This window comes from Anguilla rostrata, chromosome 8 (assembly GCF_018555375.3).
Source record: "Anguilla rostrata isolate EN2019 chromosome 8, ASM1855537v3, whole genome shotgun sequence".
In the NCBI taxonomy this organism is placed as follows: domain Eukaryota; kingdom Metazoa; phylum Chordata; class Actinopteri; order Anguilliformes; family Anguillidae; genus Anguilla; species Anguilla rostrata.
The window spans coordinates 24145625-24164510 of record NC_057940.1 but is presented as its reverse complement, the minus strand read 5'-3'; the positions used below and the strand labels follow the sequence as shown (position 1 = coordinate 24164510).

Sequence of the window (18886 nt, the reverse complement as noted above, 5' to 3'; positions counted from 1 at the left end):
TTATTCTCCATTACTGTGATTGGGTTGCTCACAAATTTCTTGACAAAGAACAAAATTAGTTCGCCATTCATTTTTGCGAACATTCCAAGGCAGATTTTTATTTAGGCATCACAAACGGCACACATTTACAAAATGTACAAAAATCAGAAACATATTTGGAACAATTCAAACTTCCAAGAGATTATTTTCAGTGGTCGGTGGTGAGTTTAAAATTGGTGGGGCAGAAAACTTACCCTTAAACTGATTATTGATTTCAACCTGTTCTGTCATTTTTCTTCATTATCAATACAGTGATTAATCAAAACAGTTCGAGACCAACGATCAGTTTAAAGGAAAGTTGTCTGCCCCTCCAAATTTTCAGCTCAAAAACGGCCACCGATTATTTGACACCATTTTGAATTAGACACGAAAAAGTTCCTCGTGTATGAAAACTCGGTCTCCACTTCATCGGCCACAGATCCCACATGAGGTCAAAACATTCCGATGTCTCAAACATTCCACTCCCTTAGGACGTGGGGCAGGACAAAGTAACGACAATACCGTCCACTGGCACTAGAGGCAGTAGCTCCTGCTAGGCTCTGGTACTTAATCTGCAGTACATGATGTTCAGTTCCGGGATGCGACAACCGCGACATAACAGGAGAAAGCTCACGAAATTCAGAGCTGCAACAAAACACTGGCAAAAACTTGTCACGGTTGCATTTCGTGTATGGATCCCTGAAGATGTTTAATATTTTTTTTGGAGAAAGTAAGACTTAGTGGTGTGCCCTAGTGTTGACCCAACTTAGAGTGTAGGTGCTGTGCATGTCTGGCAGAGTATGCCCCAGTATGGTCTGACCCGGTCCTTGGAAGCTGTGCAGCAGGCGGAACCCGGCCATGTGCAGTGCCTGAATCACGCTGTACCAGAACCTTATCACCTCTGCATTATTGCCCCCGACCTCAAAACCGGCCCATTGCAGGTGTACTGTCAGAACCAGCTGCTGGATCCGACCCAAGGTGCCGTCCATGACCCAGCTCTCCAGAACTTTCCATTCTGCACTCTCCAGGTCTGCATTGATGAACTGGACCTGAATTGTCAATGTGGGGAAACAGAATTATTATTATTATTATTATTATTACTATTATTAATACTTATAGACTTCACCATACACAACACATATAGCAGATTAAAAATATGGGGAAATGCCAAGGTAAATTTTTTGCACTGTGTCCAGTAAAGTCTAATACAAGAAAGATAAAACCAAAGACTCAGGAATTTATCTAGCTAGGTCCTTCATTTCACTTAACGACACAGGGAAACTCATCCATGTATTAATCTCATCACAATTGGACTACTGCAACTGTGAACCCATGTCTAAGACAGAAACCCTGGTCACCAAGTGCAAATGTTTGTAGCTAGACTTTTGGCAAAGACCAACAAGACCACACATTACCTCTATCATGGTCTCCATGCACTGGTTACCTGTAGCTTTTGAAAATAAATTTAGACTTTTCCAGTGTCCACATTAAAAAGTAAAAGCAACTGTGTTTTTGAAGTGAAGGCTCCTAGAATTTGAAACAGTCTTTTGGACAAGATCAGAAAATCTGATTCATGTCTGTGCCTTTGTTTAAAATCCTTTTAAAACTTGTTTTTATAAACTGTCTTTTAATTAAATGTGACTTTTTACATCTAATTGTTCAAAGTGTAACTTTCACTGTGTCATTTAATTTCTCATTGTGTTGACTACCTGTAAACTGGTATGTTTTTAAAAAAAATTTTTTTTAACCATAATCCATTGACACTAAATCATGAAAAGTGGTATATAAATAAAGCTGTTGTTCAGGTGGAAAACAGTCTGAAATTTAAGTTCAAATCTCATAACAATATGATAATACAAAATGTAATAACTTTCCACGATGCTCCTGTATTAGTTATGTGAAAAATGTGTGGTGACTATATTGGACAGGGTTAAAGTCCATAGGAAAATAAATCCATCCAGACCCTACAAGCAATACATATATCATATACATTCCAAATTCATTTATATTTTTTAATCCATAATTCAGTAAACACAAAGGGCATGGTCAAGAACCCAGGGCCCTGACCATAGAACACACATATTGACAGCCAATGTCTGACAGATGTGATGTGTCTTAGTTATTGAAATACTTCAGTACACAAATTCAGGTGCCATGCTGATGCAGCCTAAGGCCAGCCTGAAGCAAAATAAAAATAATTTATACACTCCTACAGACTATGTCTGATCACTGCAATACTGAAGCACAATTAGGAAGTGCTATAAATATTTACGCAGGGAAAAACAAAGAAAAAAAAACAGGATTAAATTCCCATTTTTCCAAAGATTATGTGCAAATATTATGCTCAGGAACAGAATAATTCTTGAACAGCCACTCCATCTAGTGGACACAGTCTGCCCCAACAGTTTTTGTGCCAGACAGGAGCCCAAGTTCCCTGTGGAAAAGCCAGAATAGTGCAATAGAAAGTGGACACCGTTGCTATGGCAGCTCTGCGTGTCACAGGACACTGTTGCCATGAAAACGGAAAGTCAGATGAGGAAATCTTTACCTTGCCATGTCCCAGTGCATCCATGATGGCGCTAAGCTTTCTGGGCGTGGCGTCCCTGAGCGCTGCATGCTGGCTGTCACGAGGGCTGCGCCAATCCAGCCAGGTGTGGTGGCGGTGGACCGGGCCGGGAGCAGGCAGCTGCCTCCTGCCTGGGTCAAACTGGTGCACCTCACACCCTGCCCACAACATCCTCTTCACAAACGCCTCGTCCTTTTGTCCCAAACTGAGGAGACAAAGAGAGGGAGAACAGAAATAGTTGGACATGAACAAGAGTAGTATTAGTAGTAGTAATAATAATAATAATAATAATAATAACCATCATCATCCTGAGAAAAACATCTTATCAATATAAGACTTCGGTATTGGCATAAACCATAAATGATAGACAAAATAAAACACTAAAATACCATAGAAAAAATAAAATTCCAAAAGAGAATAGTTATCAGGTATGAATCAGGCCAGGTTAAACTGATTAGTTTGGATATTTTGGATAGTTTGGAACTTTTAAAAAATGTTCAGAGGTGGTGGCTGTTGGGGGTCCCCATCCTAGCTGAGTCGCTATTCCAGGGCATGGATGGACCCCACAGTCTGGCATCAGTCTGGGGCTACGCCAGTACTGACTGTGGCCCCACAGGGTGCTGCATCAGTCTGGGGCTACGCCAGTGCTGACTGTGGCCCCACAGTCTGGCATCAGTCTGGGGCTACGCCAGTGCTGACTGTGGCCCCACAGTCTGGCATCAGTCTGGGGCTACGCCAGTACTGACTGTGGCCCCACTGGGTGCTGCATCAGTCTGGGGCTACGCCAGTGCTGACTGTGGCCCCAGAGTCTGGCATCAGTCTGGGGCTATGCCAGTGCTGACTGTGGCCCCACAGTCTGGCATCAGTCTGGGGCCACGCCAGTGCTGACTGTGGCCCCACAGGGTGCTGCATAATTGGCCGTAATGTGGACCAACGAGGTGAAGATTTGGTCGGCCAGGAACACTGTCTCTCTTTGCTCACCAGCGACCCCCGCTGGTCAGCTGGGTGCCTGCTCGTGCGATACGATGAAGCGTCATCCTCCAGCGTGAGACGAAGCAGCGGCTTGTCATCGCGTGTTTCAGAGGCGAGCACGTGTCTGCGTTCTCCTGAACTGACAGCAGAGGCTACAGCAACGAGCCGGCCTCATGAATACCAACAGCCATTCCAAAATGGGGGAAAAAGTAGTAGGGAAGCATTAAAAAAATGTTGAGGCACAGAATCAACAAGCAGGGGTTTGAGCCTGTGGTGTTTACTCTTTATGGTTATGTGATGGCCTACCGGTGACTTTAAATGCCTCGTCCGAAGATAAGGATGGAGCAGGTCAAAAGGGCTGGAGGCAGAAAGGCCGTTTAGTGGTCCGTATGAAAGAAACGGCCCTTTATATTTAATCTTGGCTTTGACAGATAACCAACAGCCATATTTCAGAGCTGGGGGTAACGTGGCTGCAGGACGTGCTGCTGGTCGGGATTTTCTGGCAGTGAGATTCTGAGCACTCCGGAATTTGTTCAGTGCTCAGGAGCAAACACCATAAAATAACAAAGGCACAAATGAGCTCCTCTGTATTGGGAGTATGCGCGTGTGCGATAGAGACTTGGTCTATTGATGTTTCTTAATTAAGCTGAAATGTTGCGCGTTAAGAAGTGGCGGCTGGCATCACATGCTGCAGAGTACATGCTTGTCTGTGCTCTCCGGAGTTGATAGTGGAGGTTGCAGCAATGAGAGCTGACGAATACAATTGAGCATTCCAAATTGAAGGGTGTAGAAAATGGAAAGAGAAGACAAAGAACTCAAGGTAAATTTTGTAGGATCACAGATAAAGGACAGGCTTGCTCCCAATGAACAGTCCTTTTCACTAATCACAGATGAGCCTGACAAATTTCTACTGCCTCTGAAGATTCATATTGCACAAACAACTGAGATATGGCAATTATGCAGGTTAGAATATATGAATATTTATAGACTCATTTTCTGACTTCAGTTTTTCAGAATTTTTGTTCAGAAAGTAGGGTATCAGAAGGTTAAAATGTAATAGGTACATGCAGTACATTCTGTTTTCAAATGAACTTGCTAACTGCAAAGTTCATAGCTCCTGTTAAACCTAGTACAGTGTTTACAGTCTTCTGCCTTCTTTTGCACAGTAGTCGGTGTGTTCTTTGTTACTGAGAAATGCCAAGGGCATAATTTATGGGGTGGTATAGGGTTACAAGCCCCCCAATATTACAAAACAGGCCAAATAACCCCCCAATAAATAGGATGATGTTGAGAAAAATATGTATTTTCATATAATAAAAATAGTGATTTCATGATGTGAATGGGATATACTAATCAGTAAGGTTGGGTGTTTGTCATGGAAATTGTAAGTGCCATGGTTTCCGTGACTTTCCCCCATGTTTTGCAATTTCCACAATTTCCTCCATTTTAGTACTTTCCACTTTTGCATGGTAACTCTGTATTGATATAGGTCTACATTTTATCAGTAGCCTATTGAAAAATGCTCGGAGAAACACACTATGGCAATGTAGCATATGCAGATTCTGGAATGTGTTAGGATCAAGATTCTTGTCCTTGTCAGCTGTAGAAGTTTGACGGCCCAACGCTCCTGCCCCCACTATGGTAACATCAGTGACAACAGCGCTCATCAAAGACTCAAACCTTGCAATGTACAACACATTGTACCAAAACAAAATAAAATAAAAAAATGGAAGCAGGGTTTTTTTTTTTAGTCATGCAATTTGAGCATGCTCCATTTCTTTCTGTTAAAGGCAAAAAAAGCATGCTCTTTCTATCCAAGATGGACTGAATTACGCTAATAAACACACCAGCCTATCAATGTATTTCACTTGTAGGCTGTTATAGCCTCTGGCAGCTGCCCAAAGATTTTTTGTAACTTGTAGCGATTACTGTTGCTACAGTTACACATGTTATTTCAATAATTTCTCACTGTGGCACATGAGATATTAATTTTAATTAGTTACCTTTTTTAAAAAAAAACAACTTTTTCAACAACTTTGCTGGGACTGCTCCACAACTTCAGCCAATATTTCCCATGACAAACATCCAGCCTAACTGATCAGTAATCTGTTGTATTTCCCCCTAGAATTAATTTCAGAAATGATCATTTCACAGTTGTTCTTTTAAAAAAATAATTCATGCCCCCAGACCCCCCTGCAGTTTTCAGGGTCTATAGATTTTCAACCCCCTCAATATTCAAACTAAAGTTAGAATTAAAGCCCTTGGAGAAATGTCATGAGGAAGATATTGCATTGACCTATTTGTAGCAATTTGTTATTTTATTCAATCAAGGGTATTTTACTAATATAAATGAGGTTGAGTGCATCACTCAAGTTTGGAGATCTGAGAACAAATGTTCCACACCCAATATTGAAACCGGCAACATTCAAACTATGAGCACTGCTTCTTAACAAGTCCACCACACCGTACCTGTTTACGCCACAAAATACGTCCTTGGTGCGATGGCTGACCTGCCAATTACAGTTGGTGTATGACTGTGAATCACTGTTGTAATGCTGCAGTGTGTAAATATGTACCTGAAGGAGTAAGCAACACATGATTGCAGCTTTGCTGCTGGCAGAGTCCAGCCCTCCACACACAGAGTCCACAGGCCTTCTGAAGTCCGCTCGCCCTGGGGGTCAGCTGGAACAAGCGTCTGCGTGCAGTGCGCCTAAAGAGGAACAGCACAACACAATCACCAGGACAGAAATGCCTGAAGATTAAAAATGTGATTATGTACTTGTAGGCAAGAAAGGATGTCTGCATGTTAGAGACAGACTGTGGGGTCAGAATATCACCCACTCTCCCTGATGTACCACCAGAGGACAGGAATTTGGGAGGTCATGTGATGCAGGGGGACAGGAAGTGGAGGATTTACTGCCAAGGAAAGAGGCTTTTCTGCAGCTTCAGCAAAATGGAACAAATTAATTTCCAACTGAGAAGTACTGCAATTCACCATGAGCTACTCTCGTGTTGTTCCTGCAACTCTGGGTCCATACCGTAAAGGAAATTGTGGTGTACTTGAGAGGTGTGCCTTAGAGAACATGCATAATTTGGTATGTGTGTACGTCTACATGCATGTGCGCTATAGGTAGTGTTTGTGTACCTGCGGGGTGGTGATATAAGAGATGAATCGCTCCACTTCTGCTGTGAATGATGGCTGCCCAGCCGCCCAAGGCTGTAGCTCCACCTGCCGGCCAGCACGCCCCTGTAGACACACGTCACACCTGAATGGGGGGTCAAACTCGAGCCCACACACAGACGAGTGAGAGGAAATGGTTGAGAGGAATGCTACATAATTTTTAAAAAGTAAATGTTTTGGACCACAGAGATGGCTGGGAGCACTACTGTGAGGGTGAGGGTAAATTGGCCTGTCACACAGTGAGAGCACATAAATAAATGCCTGTAGATCACAGAAGGGGAGCCGATGGCAGTGCCCCCCGCCCCCCCCCAACCCAGTCTGCTCTGTTCCATTCCACCCCACCAGGCTTTCTGGCACCAGAGCTACATGGGGTCAGGGGTCTGATGCTACCCACTAATAACAAGAAGAACAATGGAATATGACATGTGAAAAAGAATTATTGCCACCATGCCATCCCACACTCTTGACTGTGGTCTAAACCTTCTGCAAAGGATGCTGGGATGGCTAAAGGACAGAAGGGATCCAAGGGATTCTGGAAGAGCTGGAAGGCTCAGCTGAAGGTCAGACCGCACTGACTGAAGAATAAATACAGCACTGGAATCTAAAGAATGTTGACAGCATCTGTGTGTGTGTGCATTTGTGTGTGTATGTGTGTGCGTGCTTGTGTGTGTGTGCATTTGCGTGTGCGTGCTTGTGTGTGTGTGTGTGTGTGTGTGTGTGCGTGTGCGTGTGAGCATGCATGCTGTGAGAGATTTAGAGCGTCCCTCCTTCTCTGTTGGTCTGACTTCCTTTGGTGAGGTGGGGGTCACAGGTCAGAAAAGATGCCGCAAGCAAAAAATGAGGGAGTTGCCAGGGCCAGGGTCGAAGGCTGCAACCTCTGTCTCCTCTGTTTCTCCCGTTCACACCTGGGGGGCTTTTGGTGTTTAAAAACCCTGGGATTATCCCCATCTCACACTGCACCCTGCCTCCCCCCACAAGCTCTCCCTTCCCTTAGTGGGGGAGGGAAAGAGAAGAGGGGGATGAGTCACAGGCCAAGCCTGAGTCAGAAGACTTGGCCTGAGGGTGAGGGGTGGGAGGGGGGGATACTGTGAGAGAAAGTGAGAGACAGCAAGAGAGAGGAATGGGGTGGGGGTTTGTTTGAACCGGATTCTGTATTTATTCTGTCCTCAGTGAATGCTTCTTCATTCTCTCTCTGATTTGAATCAGCTGTGAGATTCCAGAGCTACAGAGAACATGCGTCTGATCACCTCCATCCAATCCTCTCCTCTGTTGAGGCTATATGTGTAACCTATGCAGCAGTTATAACCAAGACCATGGTGTAAACTGAATTTCGGTGTGCGTTCTCGGCTCTTTATTAGCACTGCAAACCCGACAAGAGAGACAGAAAATTCTCAAAACCGACTCGTGCAGTGGCGTTGTATTTGTTAAGTTTGCAGTTTTCTCAGCTACGTGCTGTAATGTAACAGTCAAAAAGATAAACTACTGCTGCAGCCAAGTTGAACGGAATAGACACACAAGATGCCGCTGTTGGAAGTCGCAGCCTACTGCAGGGGGTCCAGCTCATGCACATGCAAATACAATTCTAAAGGTTTTAAACGACTTTTTACACCGACCAGAACATCAGGGGAACCCGTTACCTACTGTCGTGGTGGCAGGTAAATGAACAAAAAAACGTGTAAGAAAATATACTAAGTCAAAGAAATAGCTTAGTTATAGGGAAAAGTCGCATTACCTGCCGTGTGGTCATTTCGTTTTCATCCTCATACCCGTTCGGGCCAGAGACCGTCCTTGGCCCCACCTCCTCGTCCCACAACTCCGGCCCCCCACTCTCAGCGGCCCTTGCCTGGAAACTCTTGTCCGGCGAGATGGCACCACGACCACTCGCGATGCTAATGATGGTAAAGCCAAATTCTTCTGAGGAACCGACTCGGCGAGCATTCGGAACCTTCAGTCCGACCAGCAGTTGCAGGACCAGGAAAAGTGGCAAGACAAGGAGGCAGAGCCGCAGGAGGAAGCGGCGGAGATCGCTGTTGCTTCCGACTTGCATGCCTCCGTCCCTCCACAGACCATGTCGCTGTGCTGCCACCTATTAAGCGACCAGCTTGGCCTGAGACTGCAGCTCGTCTGTGGTCGGACACAGGGGGTGGGAGTGGGCAAGCGCTGTCACAAATTTCCCAAGCATTCCTAAACATGAGTGTGCCGCGTCCACCCCCCTCCTCACTGCGAGGGCAAAGGTGACACAACAACATTCCTTGAAAGAGTAATAAAATTTGAGAAATGTTACAGTCAGGACAGATTCGAAAGTAGGCTACTTCTAACTCCTCCGTTTTACGAGAAACTTGTTTTGACCTCGTTTAACTTTTGTGTGTCCAGACTACAGCAGATTCCGATTCATTCTTCTCAACCCTGGTTGAACATTGTCCAAAATTGAAAAGCTATGCTTAATAACTAGGTTAAATGCGCATACCACAACGGCTAAACAGTGTTAGCTTGTGCCATAACAGAACTTGGCCGTCAGACAAAAGGGACACGGTCGTGACAGAGAACGTGTTTGACTTGACGGTCAGTAGCTACGCGGCCACACACCATCTGAAAACTAAAAAAATCAGGCTATCCACAACTAACAATAATAAGAATAGAATAGTGACTTACAAAGACCATGGCCATAACTAATGATAGCATTCCCTTGCGTGATGCTAAATGCCTCTCACATGTCTGCACGGCACCCGTACAGAGCTGCTGTTGTATGTGAGTAGGCTACATGTAAATAATAATAATAAAAAAATAATTTTTTTAAACCTTGATTCACGTGAGTTTACTTGGAGGAATATTTCAAGTGATGAGAACTCACGGCTTGGAAATCTGTGGATTGGCCCAATTTTGCTAGCCCGTGATTGAAACCCCAAAATAGACCCACGTGTGCCTAAAGCAGTTAGGTGCAAAATACCGGACATTTTAAAGAGAGTGACGGTGTGGGTTGATTACACCAACGGCTATGATACATGGAATATACATGTGGCATATTATAATTAATTGTGTTAGAACTTATTTGTAAACATGCCGTTTAAATATCTCTAATTGTCAGATGGATATTTCAAACCCATAAACTTCTGTTCCTCATTGTGCAAGCACAGGCCTATCATCCATGCATGGATACTGAGTGAGAAATTCTCATGACAACTCCACTATCAGACCTTGATCTGTAATTACCTATATATGGGCATATGATAATCATGGATTTGGATTTACTCAAACAGAAATACAAACAGAATACAGATATCTTCATAGGCTACGTCTGGACGACAGGGGGCAGACGAAACCAGCAATCCGTTTAAATTGAGAGGCGGAGCTGCAGGGCGACGTGGTGCTGCAGCTCACCGAATGTGGACGGATTTATTTCACAGATAACATTAAATAGAGCTGCTGTTATATTCAACGTCACAATCCACGCTTTTCTTCTTAAAATATTCCAAAAACAACGCATGATATTTTGATTAAACAATTACATAAACAGACACGTATTCACAATTATAACAAATCGATAATACCGACATCGTGCTCGTTATGAGCAGTTAACCGAGACATTGCGGGAGAGGCAGACTGTGTGCGGCGGCTATAGCTCAGTTCTGTTGCCGTGTTCCGTTTCCTTCTGCATGGCAGCCCGCTCGGCTCGTGTCCCCGATTGAACCCGAGCTCTGTGTGCTCTCATTAGAATGTCTGACGCCAACAGAACAGAAGTGCCGCGTTCCAACTGCCTGAGCGGCGCTTTCCTGGCCAGAATACTAATCGAGCCCTATCCGTCCAAAAGCAGTCGTTAATGCTATCTCCACACACCCTGCAACGGCCACAATCGGTGTAATTAATGCGATGTTAGAGTGGTGCACTAGGCCACGCACACACAACACATAGACGATTTCAGTCGTAACAACGGAAAAAAACAGACGTTGTCGGCTACGGCTCTTCCGTGGAGTATCCTTTTGTTGCGCTAAAATCAGAAACGTTAGGAGCGCGGTCTCCCTCACTCCGAATATTATTGGTACTTATACGCAGTCACGGCAGCGCAGGAGAAGCAAAACATGAATCTTCCCAAAATCTTCCTGATACCGTAAATACGTCGTGTTTTACAATGCAAAGCATATAGATCACGTGACATAGTGCTGTTGGGCAAAATACTTATAAATTATTATTATTATTATTATTATTATTATTATTAATAATAACAATATTAATAATAATACAAATGTCATACTATTTATATTTTTATTTCATTTTTTTCTTCAAGTTTTTTTTTATTAAAAAAGAAAATGTGTTCAATAAAATCAAGAACTGAAAGCTGTCAGATTATATTAAATGTTCAAAATGGTCTTGGCCTTCATTTATTATTGGATTATGAACATAAATATTTCCTGACAAATTAGTAGAGACTTTTGAATATACAGCTATTTCTAACGGTATTGCACGTTTCCAGCCAGATTCTACCTGCTTATCTTTGACCACCATAAGGGGGTGACTGTAAGAGTGGTCTTGACAGATGCTAACCATGTTGCAACACATGGCATCGCATGTTTGCTAGCTCAGTGAACGCTATTAGCTAGTTCTCAGGCATCAGTTCAGAGCTGGTGCTGCTCAGTTTTCTCAGGTCATTGTATGGGGTGATTCTGGACACAGTTGATTAGACCGAGGCAGCGGTATGATATGAAGATTAGCAGATCTGCACAGAGCCATGTTGTAAACGGATGCGCCTGTTGAGCAGCACATTTTCTCAAGTTTCACGTTCATCTTAACCGAGGCACTGGAAGGAATATAATATTTTTCCTCTAATTTTTTATAGTCCCAATTTAAGATTGATTTCTTACATTTGGAATGGCCAGTCACATTTGTTAGTCCATCCAACTGTTGCAACATCCCTGTGACAGCAGACTTCCTATCACTGCGACATCTATCGCCCATTCCAGCAAAGCAAGGAGGGAAAAAGAAGGGTGTAGCTACGCGCTACTTGTTTTCACTAGTGCAGTCCATGAGCTGCGCAGCCACTGTGCAGCTGACGCAGCTGGCACAGGCAGACCGTAGGTACCAAAAAGGACCCCAAACCATGGGGTACATAAGCGCACATGAGAGGCCCACAGGCCTCGCTCCCTCCCCCAAAGAAGTAAACTGATAAGACTGATAAGTCAGAGACTTGAGGTAGCAAGTGATCATCCGCTACAGGATTGTGATGTCACCCAGCTTAGAGAAGCAATAATAGTGCTATTAGTGCATAAAAAGGTGTGATTAGCATAAGGACCTTGGTATTTAGCTCACAGACCTAATTGTGTGTCTGTTGTGTGAAACAGCCACCCAGGGCCATGGTTTGAAAGCCACAGAAGACCTACCTTCATTATACCAACAAGATCCCCCCCCCCCCACAACATTAATATCAGTCCAGTCAGGGATTAGCAATGGTTGGAACCAAATGTGTATTTAAATATTTGCACCTCAGATACATGATATGTAACAGACAAATACAATATTCCATTGCACAAATCACCATACAACACAGTTAGGAGACCAGGAAAAGGAAACAGAGTAGAGAGTGAAAGAAAAGCCAAGACAAGAAGAGAAGAGAAGGCAGTCCAGTCCACACCCTGAGATCCAGAACTTGCCTCCCTCATTGGACCGGAGCCACGGACCTACTCAGTCTCTCGCTCTCTCTCTCTCTCGTTCTCTCTCTCTTTTCTTTCTCTCTCTCTCTCTCACTCTCTCTCTCGTTCTCTCGTTCTCTCTCTCTTTCTTTCTCTCTCTCTCTCTCTCTTTCTCTCTCTCTCGCTCTCTCTCTCTTTCTCTCTCTCTCCACGCCCTGCACCCACAGGGGTATGTACACAATCACAAGTCCGTTTCTTTGGGGGTGAGCACATCATATTTGTGTCATTTTTTTTTCCTTAAAAAAAAAAAAACATACCAACAAACAAATGAACAAACAAACAAAATCTACAGAGTGAGACCATGCTGCAGTCCACGCTACAGTAAGCACAGGAGATGACTGGGGGAGAGGGGCACACGCCCGCTAGAAGGGAAACAGGCAGAAGGGCAATCACCCCCTGCCCGCTGAAGAAAACCAGGTATGTACACAGGGCTCCTTTCCAGAGCAACAGAGCCCCCTTACAACAAACGCAAAGAAGCCTTTTCAGTGCATATGTCACATTACTTTCATAACATCACATATCAGTCCTCTTCTCCTCTTGTTGAAGTCTATGTACAGATGCTGGTATCATATGAGCATAGAGTCCACAGCTCTGGGGAGTGGAGGAGGAGGGGGAGGGGGGATTGTTGCTGGTTGCTAGGTGGCAGAGGCTGCAAGGGAGAGGGATTGTCGGAGGCGAGGTCATCCATCACTCCTGGTGCATGATGGGAGATGGTATTGAGACTAGAAAGGAAGAGAGAGAGACTCGTACAGTTTAGAACCATCTGCATCCCTCTGCATGTGGGCAGAAGAAAAACGTGGAATTGTGGGTGAAGACTGAAGTGGTCAGGGCCGTTACGTGTGAAGTGTGCTGCATACCTGGACCGCGTGCGCCGGCAGCCTGCGCTGCGTGTTTTTGGGTCCACACGTCTGTCCATCAGCCTCTTTCTCTCGCCTGTCCAGCCACCATTCTCCTCATCCTCTTCTGCACCCACATTCCAGGAACTCCACTGCCCCCAGCTGCAGAGTACCTGTGTGTGTGTGTGTGTGTGTGTGTGTATGTGTGTGCGTGTGACTGACTGTAAAGTGTGTAGTGTGCAGCATGTCTAAAGTCATAGATCCGAACGTGCTTTGTAATGTACAATTCATTTGTGTGTACCCATAGATGTGTAGTGTGTGTGTGTATGGCAATGGACTCATGTCAGATGTATTTAGTGTATAGAGTGTAGTATGTCTGCTGTTGATGCTTGATTGTCACTGCTGGGGCACGTATAAGTGTGTCCATTGAGAATAAAATTAATTTCAAGTGTCCACAGTTGTCAGCTTATATCTTCATCATTATCATCTTCATTTTTTAAAAAGTCTGCCATGAATTCAATCTCCTTAAAAAAAGTTTAAAAATCTGAAAAAACATGATTGATTGCACCTGTGTGTAATAAAAATAAAAAGAGAATGAGTGTGAACAAAAGGAAGACAAAAAGAAAGACAGGGAGTTCAGTCTGCAGTGAACCTTAAAAATTCAAATATTTGAACAATATGCTTAGATCAATGAGTAAAGCAAACCAAAAATAAACAAAATCATATAACAGTTTACAAAGTAGTATTGTGCAGAAGCTAAGGTGCTGTACTTGCAACCTGCAGATAAAGGTGTTTCCACAAACATTTAGCTGTGTAAATTGATAACATTTAAAACTTTAAAATTCAGCATAGCCATATGAAGGCGTGACACTTGTAAGACTTCTAACATAATGTAAGAATGCAGTTAAGTCGATGGACACTACTGGTTAACCTCACCTGTGGCCCACTCCATTGAACACAATGGTGCGCACTACAGGCTGGTGACAGTGAACCCATCTTCGGCGGGCTGATCCAGCAACTGGCATAATACGCCACCGCGGGGCGCCTGTGGGGCGTAGCGCTGGGCCAATGCGGGGTAGCTGTCAGGGTGCAGGGAGAAACCCAGGTCCTCAGGGAGAGGGGAGTCCAGGCCAACTGTGGCACAGGAGGACGAAGAGGAGGAGCCTCGATGAAGAGGGGTGGGGTAAGGAGAAGTGGTCGGAGGTGCCGATCGGAGTCCCGCTCCCCCCACCTGGCTTAGGTCCCTTTTCTCAGTCCGAGCGTGGGGGGGCATGGCGCTCACAGAAGGGCGGTCCGCCTCGTAGCTGTGCGGGCTGCCGGCCAGTGAACCTCCTTGCCCGTACCAGCAGGGGGAGCCACAGTAACTGGGGGAGTCGTACTGTGAGAAGTCCTTGTTGGGGGCCCGGTGGGGGCTGTTGGCTGCGCCGCAGGAAGGCAGGAGCCGGGGGGTGGGGGAGCAGCTCGGGGAGAAGGTCCGGGAGGGCACAGAGAATGCTGGGGGGTGGGCCGCTTTGGGGTACGGCTTCAGGACGTCAGGCTGCAGGGAGATGCCAGGGGAAAGCGCAGCGGTCTCGCCGGGGAAAATCTGGGCGAAGCGCTCGTCGGAGGAGGGTGTGGACGGGTGCACCGAGTAGGGGCTGGAGTACTCGCAGACCTCCATGCTGTAGCCCTGCTGTTGGGAGGGCAGGGGCGAGAGGCTGCTGCTGTCCCCGCTATAATAGTCCAGTGTGTCCTGGAACAGGCCCGCCCCTCCAGCTTGGGTCACAGAGGCAGGGGACTTCTGGGGTTTGGGCTTCCCTGGGGGTGCTCTCTCGCGCTGACAGGAAGAGAACCCCCCCCTGCCCCTCGGCCCCCGTGACTGACGGGCGGCCATTGGGCTACGTTTGGAACCGGGCACTGGCGAAGGAGAACTGGAGGGTGAGCCTGGCGGGAAACTTAAGGGGCAGCCCTCCCTCTCTCCCTGGGGCTCTGCCCGTTTCCTCCGGCCCCGCCCTGGCTTAGACCCCCCCTGGAAGAGGACATTCTGGCTCCAGTTGTAAGAGGAGCCAGCTGAACTCTCATGCCAGTCCAGCATCAGCTTCTCTAGGCTGGACAAACTGGACTGCACCTCCCCCGATGGCAGGTTGTCCCGTGGTCTGTAACCTCCACTCCCCCCTCCCCCCATGCTTGCACCCGCTGGCCCCAGGTGAGAGGAGTCAGAGGAGGACTCAGAGAAGGTCTCAGAGAAGGACCTCTGCTTGACCTTTTGAGGTGTGTAGTTTGAAATATCCAAGATGTCTTTGGACTCGTGGCTGCCACTGGTGCCATAGTCATTGTACACGTGGTACTGGTGTGGCCCAAAGTTATCATTCCCCCAGCCCTGGTACCCCTGCCTATATCCCCATTGAGAAGAAGGGAACTGTCTGCAGCTCTCGGGGGGTGAGGAGGAAGGGAAGGGGCTTTTCGCCATAGCCATGTAACTCCCGCCTGGAGAAGCTGGCCCCGCCAAGGGCCCAGGCTCCCCCCGCATTGAGTGGGCTGATCCAGGGTAGCTGCTAAAGCCCCGCTTAGCCTGAGCAGCCTGAAAGCTGGAAAAGCCCATGTGGCACTGCCCTGCGGGGGAGACTGACGCGGCCTTGCCACTGCCGAGCCCTGCACCGTAGGAGTAGCTGCAGTCGCTCAGTCTCTGCTGCTGAGGCGTGGCGCTGCCGGCCCCTGCTGGCTGCCCACTGCTATAGCCGGAGAGGTACTGCGGAAAACTGGAGGAGGAGGGGTGAGGAGAGCTGGGTGATCGAGACAGAGAGAGGGTTGGGGGTGCAGATTTAGGGAACGAGGTGGTGGGAGAGGTCTGGGACAGGCTATAACTATATGGGGGCCGGCCAGGAGTGCTGCATTGCGGCTGTAGGGGTCCATCGTTGGCAGGACTAGGCCCCTTGGGGGTCCTCTTAGGGAAGGCAGGGGACCAGCGCTGACTCGGTGCAGGGCTGCTGGACTCGTACCCGGGCCCCAGTTTTCGGGAGTCGGGGCGTGAAGCGGGGCTGGAAAGGGAGATGTCCAGCAGGTCAGAGGAGTCGTCAGAGTCCAGAAGGGAGCGGAAGTACCCCGCAAAGAGCCCCTGGGCCTCATCACCCCCTGCCCCACCCCCACTCGCCCCTGGGCTGGGGTAGAAGCCCCCTTTTCCCATGTCACAGGAGGTAAAGCCCCCTCTGGGCGATGAGCAACCCTGGAACCCCAGACCCCTCTCCCGGTCACCCCCTTTAACCGCCCAGCTACCACCCCCGTCCTGCTCCTGCTGCCCCTGCCCTGACTTCAGCACCCCGTTCTTGCGCGAGCGGCGCTTGCGGACGGGTTTCTCGCCTGGGGCAAGGCCACCGGGCTCGGCTCCCAGGAGAGCCGCTCGGCTGAGCCCCGCCGCCGCCCCCTTGCCCCGTTTGCGGGGCTGTCCTGGCTCGGAGGGGGGCACTTTCCTCTTCTTCCCGATGGTCTCGAAGAAGTCGCTGAAGGAGCTTTTGAAGGCCTCGCTGGAGCCCGCCACCCCGCCGCCACGGGCGCCCGTGCAGCCCGCGCGACCCCCCCTGCGACGGAACCCCGTGAGTCTGTGCAGCAGCGTGGAGATCCCGGGGTTCTCCGGGGGGGTGTGGAAGGATTCGGGCTCGCTGGGGGTCCAGCAGCGGGGAGGGGAGCAGCGTCCCGTGGCCGGGGGCTGGCGGTTGAGGAAGGCCAGCTTGGACAGCACATCGCCGTATTCGGCCTTCACGTCGTTGGTGTCGGCCACGTAGGAGGGCTGCGGGGAGGGCAGCTTGACCCGCCGGCGGCGCCTCTGCTTTTTGGGCTCCCCAGTGTTGGCCACGTTGGCTCGGACCTCGCGGGGGTCCGGCTGGCCCGGCAGGACCTGCTTGGGCGGACGGCCGCGGCGGCGCTTCAGGATGACCGGTAGCTCTCCCGGTGGGAACATCACCATCACGCTTTTCCCGTTGTTCTTCATCTTCAGCAGCGCGGTCGGCTCTCGGGGGGCCACAGCCCCGCTTTCGGCACCACCTGCCCCCTCGCAGCCCTCCGCCCCGGGCCCCCTGCCCCCCTCCTGCCCCGTCAGCTGTGCGGGAGCCTCCATGGACGAGATCTTATAGCTTTTCTGGCGACGGCTCAGGCTGACAGGTATTCGGGCCACTTTCACCACAATCTTGCGTACGCCCACGCACCTCCCCCTGCGCCGACCGCGGGACGAGGGGGAGCCAGGGGCCTGCTGGGTCGGTTCGGGGGCCGACATTTCCATCCTGCCCAGTGCGGCAGCCTGGGGCATAGGCCGAAGCTCGCCGGACATACTGGCCCCCTCCGGCAGGAGGGACTCCTCCCCCAGCCCCAGCCCAAGCCCCAGCCCCAAAGCCTCACCCTTCCACATCTTCTCCTCCTCCTGTGCCACCTCATCCTCCCTTTCCTCCCTCCTGTCCTCGTCCTCCATGGGTCGGCGAAGGCGCGAGGACTTGCGCAGCCTGCAGGGGAAGCGTGGGCGTCCGGAGCTGCGCAGGGCATACTTCCTCTCCCCCTCTGCTGGGACAGGGACGACAGACGGGGCTAGTATGGGGTTAGGGATGGGGGCGGGCCTTGGCGGGGAGGCTGCAGTGATCGGGCAGGCCTGAGTGTCTATGTCCCTCTCAGGGGGGTTATGGGGGGTGGGAGGGTAGTACGGAAGGGGGTGGGGCTGTGAAGAAGTTGAGTAGACCTCAGGGTGAGGGGATCCAGTGAGAATCTGTGGGGGCACCACAGTGGGCTGATTTGTTAGGGGGGAGGAGTCTGTACCCACTTGCCCCTGAATTTGTTGCTCTGGGCACGTCTGGGGGAGCTGCTCCAGCTGCTCCAGCTGCTCCAGCTGCAGCGGGAACTCAGACTGCTCCGGCTGCTCCAGCTGCCCGGGCTGCCTGCGCCTCCTGGCCCCGATCCTGGGCCTCCTGTGCAGCTGGTCCTCCGGGCTGCGCAGGCCGTTGGCCAGGGAGGGGGAGGAGAAGAAGCCATAATGGAGGGAGGCCCCAGAGGCTGTCGCAGGGGCCCCTCCGGTGGCCCCCGCATGGCCCCCGTCACCCCCCCAACCCGCCGGGCCCTCCAGCTCCAAGCAGTCGTCCTCGGCGAGCAGCCCGCAGCTGAGACGCACGCCCCCTGAGCGCAGGCGCCCCGACAGGCGGCTCATGGGCTGGGAAAGCCCACCCCGACCCTCGACGCTGTCGCTCGCGGCCTGGTCTTCACTCCCGTCGCCTTTCAACACGCCGTGGCTCCCGCCGTTTCCGTCCTCTGCGCTCTCGCCCCTGCCGCCCCGGGGGATGGCGACCCTCAGAACGTGCCCGGGGTCTGTGCAGCGGTTTCTACCCGTCCCGCCCTGGCTAAGGAAGAGTCACCGCTCCCCTTCTCTCCTGCTTCCTGCACGGGACGGCGATTGGGTGATGAGGGGACTGTGGCAGCCTCACGGAAGATGGGCTGGTGGGACCCCTGGAGGTCTAGCAGGTGGAAACACGAATCTACACAAAAGAGACGGGGTAAATTATAGTTATGAGAATTAGACCAGCTTATTCAGAACACAAGCATAATATTCAAGCACAATCAATGACAACAACATCAACAGCAATAATAATAATTACAGTAAATGTAACAACACATCTACACA

The 18886-nt window shown here is 49.2% G+C and overlaps 2 protein-coding genes across 2 annotated transcripts in view; both read right to left on the bottom strand.

The window, feature by feature from the left end:
* Positions 1–66: 66 nt before the first annotated feature.
* On the bottom strand, positions 67–10830 carry LOC135261170 (probable methyltransferase-like protein 24). The gene is made up of 5 exons (XM_064347188.1): positions 8470–10830; positions 6702–6803; positions 6133–6266; positions 2567–2789; positions 67–1067 (listed from the first exon to the last, which is right to left on the bottom strand). The coding sequence occupies exons 1-5, from the start codon at positions 8782–8784 to the stop codon at positions 756–758; spliced, it is 1086 nt and encodes a 361-aa protein (XP_064203258.1). The 5' UTR covers positions 8785–10830; the 3' UTR covers positions 67–755.
* A 1339-nt stretch (positions 10831–12169) lies between these two features.
* Positions 12170–18886, bottom strand: part of ahdc1 (AT hook, DNA binding motif, containing 1) — a 41343-nt gene continuing 34626 nt past the window's right edge. Inside the window, exons 3-5 of the mRNA XM_064347181.1 lie at positions 14191–18740; positions 13276–13822; positions 12170–13140 (exon numbers count right to left, since the gene is read on the bottom strand). Of these exons, the coding sequence (XP_064203251.1) occupies positions 14225–18415 (4191 nt within the window). The 5' untranslated portion in view covers positions 18416–18740 and the 3' untranslated portion in view covers positions 12170–13140; positions 13276–13822; positions 14191–14224. The remainder of the gene's footprint in view (positions 13141–13275; positions 13823–14190; positions 18741–18886) is intronic.

Coding starts and splice junctions, on each gene's coding strand:
- LOC135261170 (XM_064347188.1), bottom strand. CDS start 8,784: ATGCAAGTCGGAAGCAACAGCGATCTCCGCCGCTTCCTCCTGCGGCTC. Junction 6,267..6,701: donor CTTATATCACCACCCCGCAG/GTACACAAACAC, acceptor GTTCCTCTTTAG/GCGCACTGCACGCAGACGCT. Junction 1,068..2,566: donor ATGCACTGGGACATGGCAAG/GTAAAGATTTCC, acceptor TTGACAATTCAG/GTCCAGTTCATCAATGCAGA.